The sequence below is a fragment of the Sinocyclocheilus anshuiensis genome, unplaced genomic scaffold, assembly GCF_001515605.1.
Source record: "Sinocyclocheilus anshuiensis isolate Anshui unplaced genomic scaffold, SAMN03320099.WGS_v1.1 scaffold106, whole genome shotgun sequence".
NCBI lineage: Eukaryota > Metazoa > Chordata > Actinopteri > Cypriniformes > Cyprinidae > Sinocyclocheilus > Sinocyclocheilus anshuiensis.
In genome coordinates, this window is record NW_015542347.1 from 215137 (window position 1) to 229022 (window position 13886).

The window sequence follows — 13886 nt, forward strand, 5'->3', positions numbered from 1 at the left end:
AATCGATGCGTTTTTGTAAGAAAAATATCCATATTCAAAATGTAATAATCACTTTAATGTAGCTTGCGCCAACAGTTGTACACGGAAGCAGCTCCGGGCTGATGACGTATGAGGTCAGCGTTGCGCATGCGCCGGTGAGTCTCGTGAAAACCAACATTTGTTTACAGGATCAAAAGCAGCAAAGTTTCCTTACTTTAGCAAAGGAAAACCAGTCTCCTCTTGGCTTATATCGAAATCCTCCAACATTCTTCTTTACAAATCTTCGTTTTGTACTTCTAATTAGTGACCGGTTTTGTTTCGATCTCTCCGCATGCGTCACTTCTGAGCCGCACATGCGCAAAGCTGACCTCATATGTAATTCCCCCGGAACTGCTTCGGTTTTACAACAGTGAGCGCAAGCTAGATTCAAGTGATTATTACGTTTTGAATATGGATATTTTCTTACAAACACGCATCGATTCGCTACAGGAGGCCTTTGTTCACCCCCCGGAGCCGTGTGAGACTTTTTTTTTATGGAAGGGTGCTTTTTATTTCAGGTATTTTGAACCAAAGCACTGCAATACCTGCTGAGTGCAACGATAGAGCTTGAAAGATAAAAGACAATTTTTAATATAACTCCGACTGGATTCGTCTGAAAGAAGAAAGTCATATACACTTAGGATGCATCGGGGGTGAGTAAAACACAGCCTAATTTTCATTTTTGGATGAACTAACCCTTTAAGCAGGTTTTAGAAGCAATCTTTTGGCAGAAACAGGTCTTTGCAGAGATTTGGTTGCTTTGTACCTGAACTGTTTCTCAGCACACATAAACTGAATCAGTGCATCCTCGTCAGGTTCATTCCACTTCAGATCAAAAGAGGGGCCATCAATGACCTCAGGCTCCAAGAAGAGACTCCGAGCCTCTTTATACAGCCAGTCCTCTGGAACTGGGTGCTTCTGCAACAAAAAACAAGAAAATATCACGTTTGTAAAGACCATCTAAAAGAGGAGGTAGTGGTTAAAAGCTGCTATAATTATTCGAGCACACAACGTTGTTTAGGTTAGCATTTTAGCCAAGATGCAAAATTAAGTAAGCTGTTTACTGCAATGAGAGTTAGGCAGGATTATCTTTTTTTACAAAAAAAATAAATAAAAAATACAGCTACATATTTAAATTATGCAAGAGACAGTAAAAATTAAATGCAAAAATAAATATATAATGAAACTAAATTATGGCGGGCAAAAATGTATGGCAAAGAAAATTGTCAATGCACTTGCCATATGGCCAAATGTATTTTCTGACTAAGCAATACACTAACCGCCACTAGAGGGCACAATTATGCAAGTACATGATCTTGGATGTGATTGCAACATTTTGCCAGTAAGTAAATGCCTTTAAAAAGTGTAAATAAACGTACATTTGAGTCAATATTCTCAAGGATCTCTTCAATAGAGCCGTGCTGTTTAATGAGGTCAATGGCCCTCTTGGGTCCAATTCCTTTTATAGTGCCACAGTAGTCACAGCCCAGGAGGATACACAGGTCAATGAACTGAGGAAGTCATTCAAACATAAAAAGCAATTAGAAAGAACTGACACTTCTATCATTTATATATTGCAAATATACTTACACATAATATATACAATTATATTTAGATGTACAAAAGATAAGACCGAAATAAAGCTAAGGTCTTACCTGTTTATGTGTCAGACCCATTTCCAGTAGAATACGACTGAAATGAAATTCTTGGATAGGGAGTTTTCTAGGATGGAAAAACAAAAAACATCCAATTACATCTGCAAGCCCTCAAATCTCCATGACTATAATATATCCAAATGTCTACATAAACAGATAATTTCAGATATAAAGCCTATCTATACATACTTTGCTTCACTGGCTGTTAGATGCCTCAACAGGACTGTTGTTCCAAATGTCAGACCGTCCATATCTTCTGTCGCTGTGGCATAAACCTTCCCTGATTTCACCAGAGCAGCACAGCTCGCCTCGGCCTCACATGGAGCCTTAACATGCAAGGTATACAATCTTGCTTACATCCATAATAAAAGATAATTCTGTGCAGTTTGCTGTCAGTGACTGTGGCAGTACCTCAACGTAAGGGACTCCCATTAGAGTAAGTAACCTCTTGCATTCCTCATTGTGCTGTTTGGTAACCTTCACTAGTCGCTTACTGAACTTGTCAATGTTCTCCTGTTCACCTGGGAGAAATCTTAGAATTAGGATCCATATTAAATAATTTTTTTTTTTTTTTAAAGCATGTCGTCTTGAAAGTGTCTGTACCTGCTTCTTGTGCCTGAGCTAGAAGTTTCTCAGCCTCTGCTCGTCTCTCGCCTCTCTTCTCCAGCTGTAGGGGTTAAAATAAAAAGATCTCTTAATATAGACAGCAGAAAATGTTTTTACAGAAAAAGACCATCTGTTAGTTAACCAAGTTACTTCACCATATATGTTAAAAATCTTAAATGTTTACACTGCATTATATGCCTCTATACTGTAAATATAAGTAAATGTAACTAATTTACAGAGAAAAACTGTAAAAGGACATTCCCATAAATTCCTGAATGACATTGCATACAATTATATTTTATACACAGTCAACATTTGAAGTAAATCAAAAAAAGTTCAAAGTTGTCCTAAAACAAGAACGCATTTTGGTTTTAGGTTGTAGCACAACTTTGATGAAAGGTTTTGATCCACTTCAAATGTTGACTAGTGTAAATAATAGTTTCCTCTTATTATTGTTATCTGTAATGTTCAGTAAGACTTTTGTTTCATTTGTCTTTTAGTTAATGTGTATTGTATTATTTTAGTGTTACCGTCTCACCGGGATATACAAGGTCATGTTTTATGGACAGGCCACTTATGACAAACTCATTCATCATGTGGCTTTCTATAATACTGGTGTTTATAATTACAGTTTAGAGTAAAAAGCAGATTTTGGTAGTTTAAGTAGTTCGGTATATTAACATTACATCAGTAAATAAAATATACGGTTATAAGTTGCAAAGTATACAAGCACCAATATGCCATCCTGCAATATCGGAAACACTGCCTCAATATTTTTACAGTGAATTTCTGGCACAGCTGCATTTTTTTTTTCTTGTTTAGCTGTAAATGCAAAATGACATCCACTTTAAGTTGTGATTTAAGGAATGCTGTTTCCAGGTCCGAGTCACTGCTTATTTCAATTGACAAAATTCCATTAGAGTGACTGTGTGTTTCTGACGCACCTCTCCTGACTTCAGCTGAGGTGGCTTCCCATCAAACACATAAACTGGCTTGATGCCACTCTCCAGCATTCGGATGGTCCTGTAGAACATTCCCATGAGGTGGCTGGGGAGACACAGAGGTTGTGCGAATAGTATGACCATGCAAATGTAATCTGGCACATGGTTAGAAAATCAAAGTATGAACTCAATCAGCTTGTCACGTTTCCATGCAGACTTGCACAAATGATAGTAGACAACTCTACATACCTAGTGGTCTCTCCATCTTCATTCTGCAACACATTACCGTCCTGTCTAACCGCGATTAAAAACTGGTAGATGCACATGGACGCATCAATAGCAATTTTCCTGCCTGCATGCATGCATGTAAAATACATAAATAAATGATGCAAACACTCACATATGCTACATTTAAGTTTCCCTGGTACAATAATCCAAGAAATAATGTTTAAATAATAGGAGGCCTCACCAAAGTAGTTTTTGATGTCTTGTTCCTTGATAGCTGAGGGCGCGTGATCTGCAATGAGCTTTGCAAGTCCATGAATTCCCATTGTGAAAAACTATGCAATTATCAGAAATCTGAAAGAATTAAAATCCATAGAAATTAAATTATTAAATGCAACAAGTAGATTTTGACACAGTTAATAGTAAATTAGAAATAAAAAACAAGGAGCAGCTCATACATCAGTGTGAATAGTAAAGAATGAAGAAAACAAGCATCCAAAATAAAATGTAAAAACCCTCACGCGTGTTATAAAGCGGCTTACACGCGCCGCATATCTGCACCTACGGTTTACACACTGTAAAACGTAAAAACAAAAGAAAACTTACCAATAAAATGTGTTTCAGCTCCTTGCTTTTCAGTCATAGACACGAACACAACCGCGCCAGAAATTGTCGTCAGTTTCGCGCGAAATCTTATACAGGCATAAATAGTCGAATTCCTGTGGTAGACGATGGAATCGATTTCTCAAAATGTTCTAGTTCAGCCTTCGCGAGGGAGAACAACAGAACGTGCATCTCGATCGATTAGTCAGGACTGGCAAGACATCAACGAGAGCGAAGAAATTTCCCGGTAACGATGATCACCTCTTAAAATGCACGATAAACGTTTTATCTCATTGAAATCACACTTACAGCTGTGAATTAATGATGCAGAGACTTGTCGAAGCAGGAGCAGGTGTAGCGTTGTAGCCCCGCCCACCCCGGAAGATCCCAAGAAGGGTGTTTTTATTTTTTAAGGTGACGTGGATTCGCTGTGCGCCACTGCTGGTCTGGTCTCGACCTTTCGGCTGTTTCATGGCCTAAAAGCAAAGATCGGATGTCTTCTAACCCCAGCAATGTGCGGATATGATATTACACATACAGGAGCGCTGTTGACTGGATTTTGAAAAGTAAGAAGCGATTCTGAGGAATCCGAGGAAGCATCTGAAACAGGTCTGTTGCATTTCTCTGATGCGGAAGTATTGCACGCATCTTAGAAGGCGAAGATGATGTATAGTGCTTTTAAATCAGAGTGCAGACTGATTTGTTTATGTCTGAAAGATACTAACTATATCTGTTTGTTTAACCTCTCAAAACTGGGTTGAATTAAGCTGAAGACGTTGAAGAGGTGGTTCTATTTTTTGCACTCAACAAAATCTGATTTCAGTAGCACTTTATTTTACAGTGTACTACTTTCTCTAGTAATATCGGTTAATTATGCATAATTACAGGCAACTAAACCAAACCCCAACAGTATAATAAGTATATGTTGTTAATTTATTTAACTCCGTGCTTATTTATGCAATTACATTGCAGAAAATCACTCTAATATTAAGTGTAACCCTGATTTAACGCTATAATTTTTGTTTTACATTATTGTTCATTTATTCACTTGTATGTTCTACTTGCAATAATTATGTATTTGTATCAGTGAAGTCTTACATGTACTTGATCTATTATGTGCTTATTACAATATTCAAATTTATGTAAAATAAAATTGTAATCATTAAATTAATATAAATGATTATTTTCGCTTAAAGGATTGTTATTCTCAAAATTAAATTATTTTGTTTTTTTACCCACACATTTTCCAACACGTTTGAATTTTATTTTAAATTTAAATTTTTAAATTTATACATTTAGCAGACGCTTTTATCCAAAGCGACTTACAGTGCATTCAGGCTATACATTTTTTATCAGTATTTTATAACTACAATATTTAATCTAGTCATTACATGATTTATGTGTGTAAAAAAAGGCATAATAATATAATTAGCCATTTAAAACACACTTAATTTCCAGCGATACCGTTGACTTGATTGCAAAGATACTATTTAAACTGAGCTGGATGTTGACATCACTGAATTCAATGATGAACTGTCTTTAACTGAAAAATTAGTGTTTACTATTGTCATTTTGCATTATTGACACACTATTTTCCTAATTAATGCTGTTCAGTTGCTTTGACACAATCTGTATTGTTAAAAGCGCTATATAAATAAAGGTGACTTGACTTGACTTGACTTAAAATAGTTTTAACATGCTACAAGTCTTAACATGTAGTATATGCATAATACTTTTCAAGATTCATGTTTACATGAATTCTAAAAATGTAAATGATTAAATTTATATAAATAACTAAGAAAGATTGTTTATTTTAGGTGCTGGGACCATTTCTGTTAAATTATTAGTTCATCCCAAAATGAAATATCATGATTGTGTTTTTGTTAATATTTCATGTAGTCTCTAAATTCAGTCAAGTAAAAAATAATAGAAGTCATTAAAATAGTTCTAAATGGAGTCTAGCATGTCAGACTGCAGGACTTGTCAACCACTTAAAGTAACTTTATGAATGTTTTTTGTTGTTTGCATAGATGCTTACCCCTTTTACATTCTTGATTTGCCCACTGACAGGTGTTGTCATGACAGCAAGACTGGAATGTTCAGGCCCGTGTGTCGCTGGTCGATCCATGAGGCTCTGTGTGCTGGTCCTGTGCTTGCTGCCTCACTTTGGCTGGGCACTCAGTTACAAGCAAGGCGATCCGGTGATCCTGTACGTTAACAAAGTTGGTCCGTATCATAACCCCCAGGAAACCTACCACTATTACACCCTGCCAGTCTGTAGACCTAAAGAGGTGAGTGTGCACTGCACTATTCAGTGTTGTCTGGATCTTTTAGTGTGCTTGCTTTATGACCCTATGGTGCAATACAAGTTGTTATGATTAACTATTAGATTGACATGTTTGCAGGTCCATCATAAAGCCTTGAGTCTGGGAGAGGTGTTGGATGGAGACCGCATGGCTGAATCACTTTACAACATCCGCTTCAAGGAAAACACTGAGAGACAGACGCTATGCAAGCTCACTCTCTCCGAGAAAGAGGTAGCAATGCAATCCTATTTGCAAAAATTTTCAAAATGCGACCTTGTTTCATCGAAGATGTTTGGGATTTGATTTTGCTCATGTGTGCATTATAGTCTGTTTATTTGTGCAGCTGGAATGGGAAATGATGAGAAAAATTAACTGTTTGCATTTATGGCAGGGATTCTCAATCCTGCTCCAGCTCTAACCAAACATGGTTGAACCAGCTAGTCAAGGTTTTCAGGTTAATTTGAGAATGATAGTAAAGGGTGTGTTAAAGGGTTGGATCTAAACCCTGTAGGAAGCCAGATCTCCTCGGGCAGGATTTAGCACATTTTCATGTCGTGAAAGAGGAAACGGCAGAGACTTAGGGGAATGGAATTCTTTCAGATGTCTCTTCTTTTTTTTTTTTGAAACTACAGGTGGATCAGTTGCGAGAGGCAATCGAGGAGCTGTATTACTTCGAGTTTGTCCTAGATGACATTCCCATCTGGGGTTTCGTGGGATACATGGAAGAGAGTGGATTCCTGCCTCACAGCCACAAGGTCTTTTTCTATGTTTCTGTCAGTCTCACAAAAAGTGCTTGGCACAAATATAAATGTATGTAATTCATTACATTAGAGAAGAATATTTACATTTATTTAGTCATTTAGCAGACTCTTTTATCCAAAGCGACTTACAAATGAGGACAATTGAATCAATCAAAACCAACAAAAGAGCAACAATATGTAAGTGCTGTGACAAATCACGGTTAGTCAATATATCAAAACAAGTGGTGTTTTACTAAAAACGTTGTTAGTTTTAAAATATTACTACTGTTCAAAAGTTTGGTGTCAGTAAGATTTTTTTCTTTTTGAAAGAAATTATAACTTTTATTCAGCATGGATGCATTAAATTGATGAAAAGTGTCAGTAAAGGCATTAATAATGTTACAAAAATGCTCAATATCAAATAAATTCTGCTCTTTTGAAATTTCTGTTCATTAAAGAATCATTATGAAAAATGTATCACAGTTTCCACAGACATATTAAGCAGCACAGCTGTTTTCATTATTGATAATAATAAATGTTTTTTCGAGCTTATCAGAATGATTTCTGAAGGATCGTGTGACACTGAAGACTGGAGTAATGGCTGCTGAAAATTCAACTTTGCATTACAGGAATAAACATTTCAAGTCAAAATAAATTAAAATAGAAAGCAGTTATTTTAAATTGTAATAATATTTAACAATATTACTGTTTTACTGTATATTAGAGTTTATAAAATATTAAATATGTACATTAATTGTCCAATAACTTTTTGGGGCTGCTGTGCACTGTTTTGATATTTGCTAATTTATTGAATAAAGCATCCTGATTCTTGAAACTTTTATTAGGTTTCTTTTTATTATTAATTATTTATTAGAATTATTATTTCTTATTTTATTATTTTATATAGTTTTTATTATTTTTATTTCAGTTTTAGAGTTAGTTATTTTAGTACATCAAGTTAAACTAAATGAAAATGAAAAATATTTCCTTGGGAACTAGCTAAATTGCGATAAGTTTTCAGGGTTTTTTATATTTTATTTTAAGTAACAAAAAAAATTCTTATGGTTTTAGTTAACTATAATAACCCTGATTTATTCACTTTTTTTGTACAACAGGTGGGGTTGTGGACACACTTGGACTTCAATATAGAGTACAACGGCGACTCTGTGATATTCGCCAATGTGTCTGTGAAAGACGTGAAGCCGGAGCCATTAGAGGAAGGTGGGGGAGGGGCAGGCCATGGTGTCAGCAGCGGTGGTCTGACGGTCACTCACACCTACAGCGTGCGCTGGTTTGAGAGTACTTTGCCCCATTCACGCAGGGCGGAGCGCCTTAGAGACTATTCCTTCTTTCCTAAGACTCTGGAGATCCACTGGCTGTCCATCATCAACTCACTAGTGCTGGTGGTGCTGCTGCTAGGCTTCGTCATCATCATCCTCATGAGGGTGTTGAAGAATGACTTCGCCAGGTGAGGGTGTATCTGACGTCACATTTTTGATAGTAATTTAGTTTCCAAACAGGTCACTTGAACACATGGGTATTTACAATTTGTTATTTTGCTTGGCAGCCATAAACTGCATACAGTTAAAGGAACACGCCACTATTTTTGAAAATAGGCTCATTTTCCAACTCCCCTAGAGTTAAACAGTTGAGTTTTACCGTTTTCGAATCCATTCAGCCGATCTCCGGGTCTGGCGGTAGCACTTTTAGCTGTAGCTTAGCATAGATCATTGAATCTGATTAGACCATTAGCATCTTGCTCAAAAATGACCAAAGAGTTTCTATATTTTTCCTATTTAAAACTCGACTCTTCTGTAGTTACATCGTGTACTAAGACTGACGGAAAATGAAAAGTTGCGATTTTCTAGGCCGATATGGCGAGGAACTATACTCTCATTCCGGCGTAATAATCAAGGAACTTTGCTGCCGTACCATGGGTGCAGCAGGCGCAATGATATTACACAGCGTCTGAAAATAGTCCCCAGCACGCTCCCTGTGCAAGCAGGTGGTCATGTTGGTTATGTTGACTGAAGTTAGCCTATTTTCAGGCGCTGCGTAATATCATTGGCATGCCCTCCGTCCCGCCGCCGGACACACTGCTCACCGTAGAGGAGCTCATTCAGCGCTACCTCAGGTCTCAACCAAAACAATGTGCCTGCCGTAGTGTATTATTAAAGGAACACTCCACTATTTTTGAAAATAGGCTCATTTTCCAACTCCCCTAGAGTTAAACAGTTGAGTTTTACCGTTTTCGAATCCATTCAGCCGATCTCCGGGTCTGGCGGTAGCACCTTTAGCTGTAGCTTAGCATAGATCATTGAATCTGATTAGACCATTAGCATCTTGCTCAAAAATGACCAAAGAGTTTCTATATTTTTCCTATTTAAAACTCGACTCTTCTGTAGTTACATCGTGTACTAAGACTGACGGAAAATGAAAAGTTGCGATTTTCTAGGCCGATATGGCGAGGAACTATACTCTCATTCCGGCGTAATAATCAAGGAACTTTGCTGCCGTACCATGGGTGCAGCAGGCGCAATGAAATTACGCAGTGCCTGAAAATAGTCCCCAGCTAGGTAATAGGAAAAATATCGAAACTCTTTGGTCATTTTTGAGCGAGATGCTAACGGTCTAATCAGATTGAATGATCTATGCTAAGCTGCAGCTAAAAGTGCTACCGCCAGACCCGGAGATCGGCTGAATGGATTCGAAAACGGTAAAACTCAACTGTTTAACTCTAGAGGAGTTGAAAAATGAGCCTATTTTCAAAAATATTGGCGTGTTCCTTTAAGGCCGTTCACACCAAATGCAATAACTATAATGATAACAATAAATGTTTAATTAATGTTGTAATATGAGAATAGGGATGTCCACATCACAGCTGTAATGATAATGATGAAATAGGAATCACTTTCAGAACAGTTTTGTCTAGCTGATGAACAATAAAAACATTGGCAGATAAACAGGATCTACTCAGTTTGTAGTAGTTTGTGAGGGTGGGTGCTAATATAATTATTGTTATATTTATCTTTATAGTTATTCTTTGTGGGTATGGGCCTTTAACTCTTTTGGCAAAATAATTATTTATTGCGATTTATTAATATTAATAAATGTAATTAATTATTATTGAACATTTGTATCTTTTATCATATTGCTGTCATCGTCATTTTATAAAAGTTTCAATTAAGAATCCGTTAAAAGTGGAATTGATGGCTGATCATGTACTCTATTTGTTTACATTGTGAATACAAATTGTGCTTAATTAAACTAATTTATATTGAGTCACTTCTTACTTAAATGTTACATGTATATTACACATTCAATTAGCAGCACATTAGATGCACCAGGGAGCTCACGTTGAAGTGTTTCTGTTGTTCCCTGAGCAACATGTGCACACAAACAAGTTTCCAGGAGATTGTGACTCCATCTAATGAGGTTGAGTTAAGTCTTGAGTGTGTTGAATTACATTTGAGTAAATTCTCAAGCAGTTTCTCTAGAACACCACCATTCAAAAGTTGGATTTTTTTACAATTATTTTTGAAAGAAGTCTCTTATGCTCACAATGGCTGCATTTATTTGATTACAAATACAGTGAACAGTAATTTTGTGAAATATTATTCTAATTTAAAATAACTTTACTATTTGAAGATTCTTACAGTGTAATTTCTACAGTATCTGTGATGGAAAAGCTACATTTTTAGCAGCCATTATTCCAGTCACCAGTGTCATATATCATATGACATGTCATGTTATATGATTTTCGGAAATCATTCTAATATGATGATTTGGTGGTCAAGAAACATTTCCTTGTCTACTTATTTATATTGTTATATTATTATCATCAAAAGTATTAATTTCTTTTTGAAAAATCTTACTGACCCCAAACTTTTGAACTGTTGTGTAACTGTTGCCTTTAATTGTTTCTATGTTAATTTATTATCATAGTAAGTCAGGAGAAAGCAATGAAATTTTTATTTATTTTTTTTTTACAATAAATTATCCATATAGGGGAAGAGGAGGGATCAGCACCTATTACCCAGAGATCATTAATGAACAACAGTCTGATCAAACACTGTCGCTGTATGTGTGTACAGGTATAATGTGGAGGAAGATGGCGGCTGTGACGACCTGGATCAGGGGGATAACGGATGGAAAATCATCCACACGGATGTCTTTCGCTTCCCACCGTATAAGAGCCTCCTGTGTGCCGTACTAGGGGTCGGGGCACAGTTTCTGACTCTGGCCACAGGTATGACACACTACATTATAGAAATATAAAACATCTTTTGACATGTAAGAGGTCATTGTACTATAAAAACATCCTGTACGTTTCAGAAGTCAAAACTCTCTCATTAGTCGTTAGTTGAGTATTTATGCATTTATTCATCAGCGTCCATCTGTGAAGGATGTAGGCTGTCAAACATTCACAACTGTTAGCCAATCATAGCGTTTACTTCCGAGTCTACAATCCGCCACGCCTATTCAAACAGAGCGTTCAGAAAAGGGGGCCAAAACAGGACAGAAAATAGCCTATTACTTCTAAATTATTGTTTTTTTTTTTGGGATGTAAAAATTTTGATAACTTTATAAGTGGACCTCAGAGATCAGTACAAAATACTAAAATAGGACGTTCATGACCAACTTAATAATAAAATTATATTTTATTTTATGTTGTTTTCTCTGTCACTACTTTTCTGTTATTTGTGACCTTGGACCACAAAACCAGTCATAAGGGTCAATTTTTTGAAATTGAGATTTCTACATCGTCTGAAATCTGAATAAATAAGCTTTCCATTGATGTATGGTTTGTTAGGATAGGACGATATTTGGCCGAGAGACAACTATTTGAAAATCTGGAATCTGAGGGTGCAAAAAAAGGTGTCCAAATGAAGTCCTTAGCAACGCATATTACTAATCAAAAATTAAGTTTTGATATATGTACGGTAGGAAATTTACAAAATATCTTCATGGAACATGATCTTTACTTAATATCCTAATGATTCTTGGCATAAAAGAAAAATCAATAATTTTGACCCATACAATGTATTGTTGGCTATTGCTACTTAAAGGGGTCATATGATGCTGCTATAAAGAACAGTATTTGGTGTAATGAAATGTGTTTATGCGGTTTAAGGTTCAAAAAACACATTGGTAACATTTGTTTAGATGATTTTGCAATATTTTGTCTAAAACAATTGTAGTGCTTAAATGAAGTGCTTAAATATTTGAACTGAGTGGGGGAAGCAGTTGAGAATTGGGATGAAAATGAGAAGAGAGTTGCAGATAGGAAGAATATGACCTTCAGGTAACACACTAATTTCTGGATCCTCTTTCCTGGTTTCTTTAGGAATCATTGTCATGGCGCTGCTGGGGATGTTTAATGTCCATCGTCATGGTGCCATAAACTCGGCAGCGATTGTATTGTACGCTCTGACCAGCTGTGTGTCCGGTTACTGTTCCTGCAGCTTCTACACACAGATTCAGGGCCAGCGCTGGGTCTGGAATATTATCCTCACCTCTGCGCTCTTCTCTGGTGAGACACAACACTCTTCTGCATCTGCTACTCACAGTGCAATGTGCTGCTCAGTATGATTTTTTCATTTCCGGTGTATTTTAATTTTAAAGGTTAATCTCTTACCTGACTCATTGTACATACTGTACAACATGCTAGTATTTTATTCCAAATATAGCCTGTCATAATTACAATGCTTTCATAAGCAGAAGTAACTGACATTTCGCCCACTCACTGCTGCTCTCTTTGTTTTTCTCATTTCTATCTCTCTCTCTGATGCGTTTAGCCCCTCTCTTTTTCACCTGGAGTGTGGTGAACTCCGTTCACTGGTGGAGTGGATCGACTCAGGCCCTGCCTGCCACCACCGTGCTTCTGCTGCTTGGTGCCTGGGTGCTGGTGGGTTTCCCTCTCACCGTTATTGGTGGAATTGTTGGAAAGAACAGAGCAGGCAACTTCCAGGCCCCGTGTCGCACACGTAACATAGCTCGCCAGATCCCCCAGCAGCCCTGGTACAAACACACGGCCGTGCACATGGCCATCGGAGGCTTCCTGCCTTTCAGGTAAGAGCTGTGAATCTCTGCAGAAGGTTTCCAGACAATGGAATCTTTTCTTTAAAGGGGTGGTTGATTGTGATTTCTTTCTTTTAAAGTTAGTTAGTGTGTAATGTTGCTGTTTGAGCATAAACAATATCTGCAAAGTTACGATGCTGAAAGTTCAATGCAAACGGAGATATCGTCTTTAAAATTCCGGTAGTTTAATGCCTACAAAAACGGCTCGTAGGGACTACAACGAGTTACTTCCCGGGTTTGTGACATCACAAATCCAGACATTTACATAAACCCTGCCCCCGGGAACATGCAATGAAGGGGGCAAGTGCTGTTTTTTTAAGAGAAGAGGAAGAGTTGTTGCCATGCCGTCAAAGCTAGGGGTGCACGAAAAAAATCTATTCATATGAATCGCGATTCTGTCTTCTAACGATTCTAATGGATTCACAAGTTTCAAAATCAATGTTCTAAAGCAGCGGTTCTTAAACTAGAGGTGGTTTAGCCAATCACAACACACTGAGCCAGCTAACCAATCTGAGTCAGTTGCGTATTTCTGAGGGAGGGGCTTCATGAAAACAGGAACTCATCAGCGCGTTCAAAGAAGGGACAGAGCGGTGTAGAATAAAGGTAAATTATGGGATGATGCGTTTTTTTAAAAAGCGAAGCATTAACACATGTTAGACTGCACCCCATAAACACAATCAAGCCTAGAAAAAAACCAGTGAACCACCCCTT

The 13886-nt window shown here is 37.2% G+C and overlaps 2 protein-coding genes across 4 annotated transcripts in view; one reads left to right on the top strand and one right to left on the bottom strand.

Annotated features, from left to right (window-relative positions):
* LOC107691412 (flap endonuclease 1-like) overlaps positions 1-4166 on the bottom strand; it is a 9805-nt gene extending 5639 nt beyond the window's left edge. Inside the window, exons 1-10 of one of the 3 annotated variants that reach the window (XM_016489987.1) lie at positions 4052-4166; positions 3690-3799; positions 3470-3572; positions 3224-3326; positions 2277-2340; positions 2085-2194; positions 1863-1999; positions 1674-1740; positions 1398-1529; positions 785-936 (exon numbers count right to left, since the gene is read on the bottom strand). In XM_016489987.1, the coding sequence (XP_016345473.1) occupies positions 785-936; positions 1398-1529; positions 1674-1740; positions 1863-1999; positions 2085-2194; positions 2277-2340; positions 3224-3326; positions 3470-3572; positions 3690-3771 (950 nt within the window). In that variant the 5' untranslated portion in view covers positions 3772-3799; positions 4052-4166. Of the gene's footprint in view, positions 1-784; positions 937-1397; positions 1530-1673; positions 1741-1862; positions 2000-2084; positions 2195-2276; positions 2341-3223; positions 3327-3469; positions 3573-3689; positions 3800-3903; positions 4014-4051 lie in introns of those variants that run through there. The other 2 variants (XM_016489989.1, XM_016489988.1) reach the window with 2 other exon arrangements.
* A 311-nt stretch (positions 4167-4477) lies between these two features.
* The window catches only part of LOC107691444 (transmembrane 9 superfamily member 1-like), a 12547-nt gene continuing 3138 nt past the window's right edge, over positions 4478-13886 (top strand). Inside the window, exons 1-8 of the mRNA XM_016490037.1 lie at positions 4478-4657; positions 6119-6339; positions 6454-6585; positions 6987-7109; positions 8210-8562; positions 11189-11343; positions 12442-12627; positions 12893-13169. Coding sequence (XP_016345523.1) covers positions 6127-6339; positions 6454-6585; positions 6987-7109; positions 8210-8562; positions 11189-11343; positions 12442-12627; positions 12893-13169 — 1439 coding nt within the window. The 5' untranslated portion in view covers positions 4478-4657; positions 6119-6126. The remainder of the gene's footprint in view (positions 4658-6118; positions 6340-6453; positions 6586-6986; positions 7110-8209; positions 8563-11188; positions 11344-12441; positions 12628-12892; positions 13170-13886) is intronic.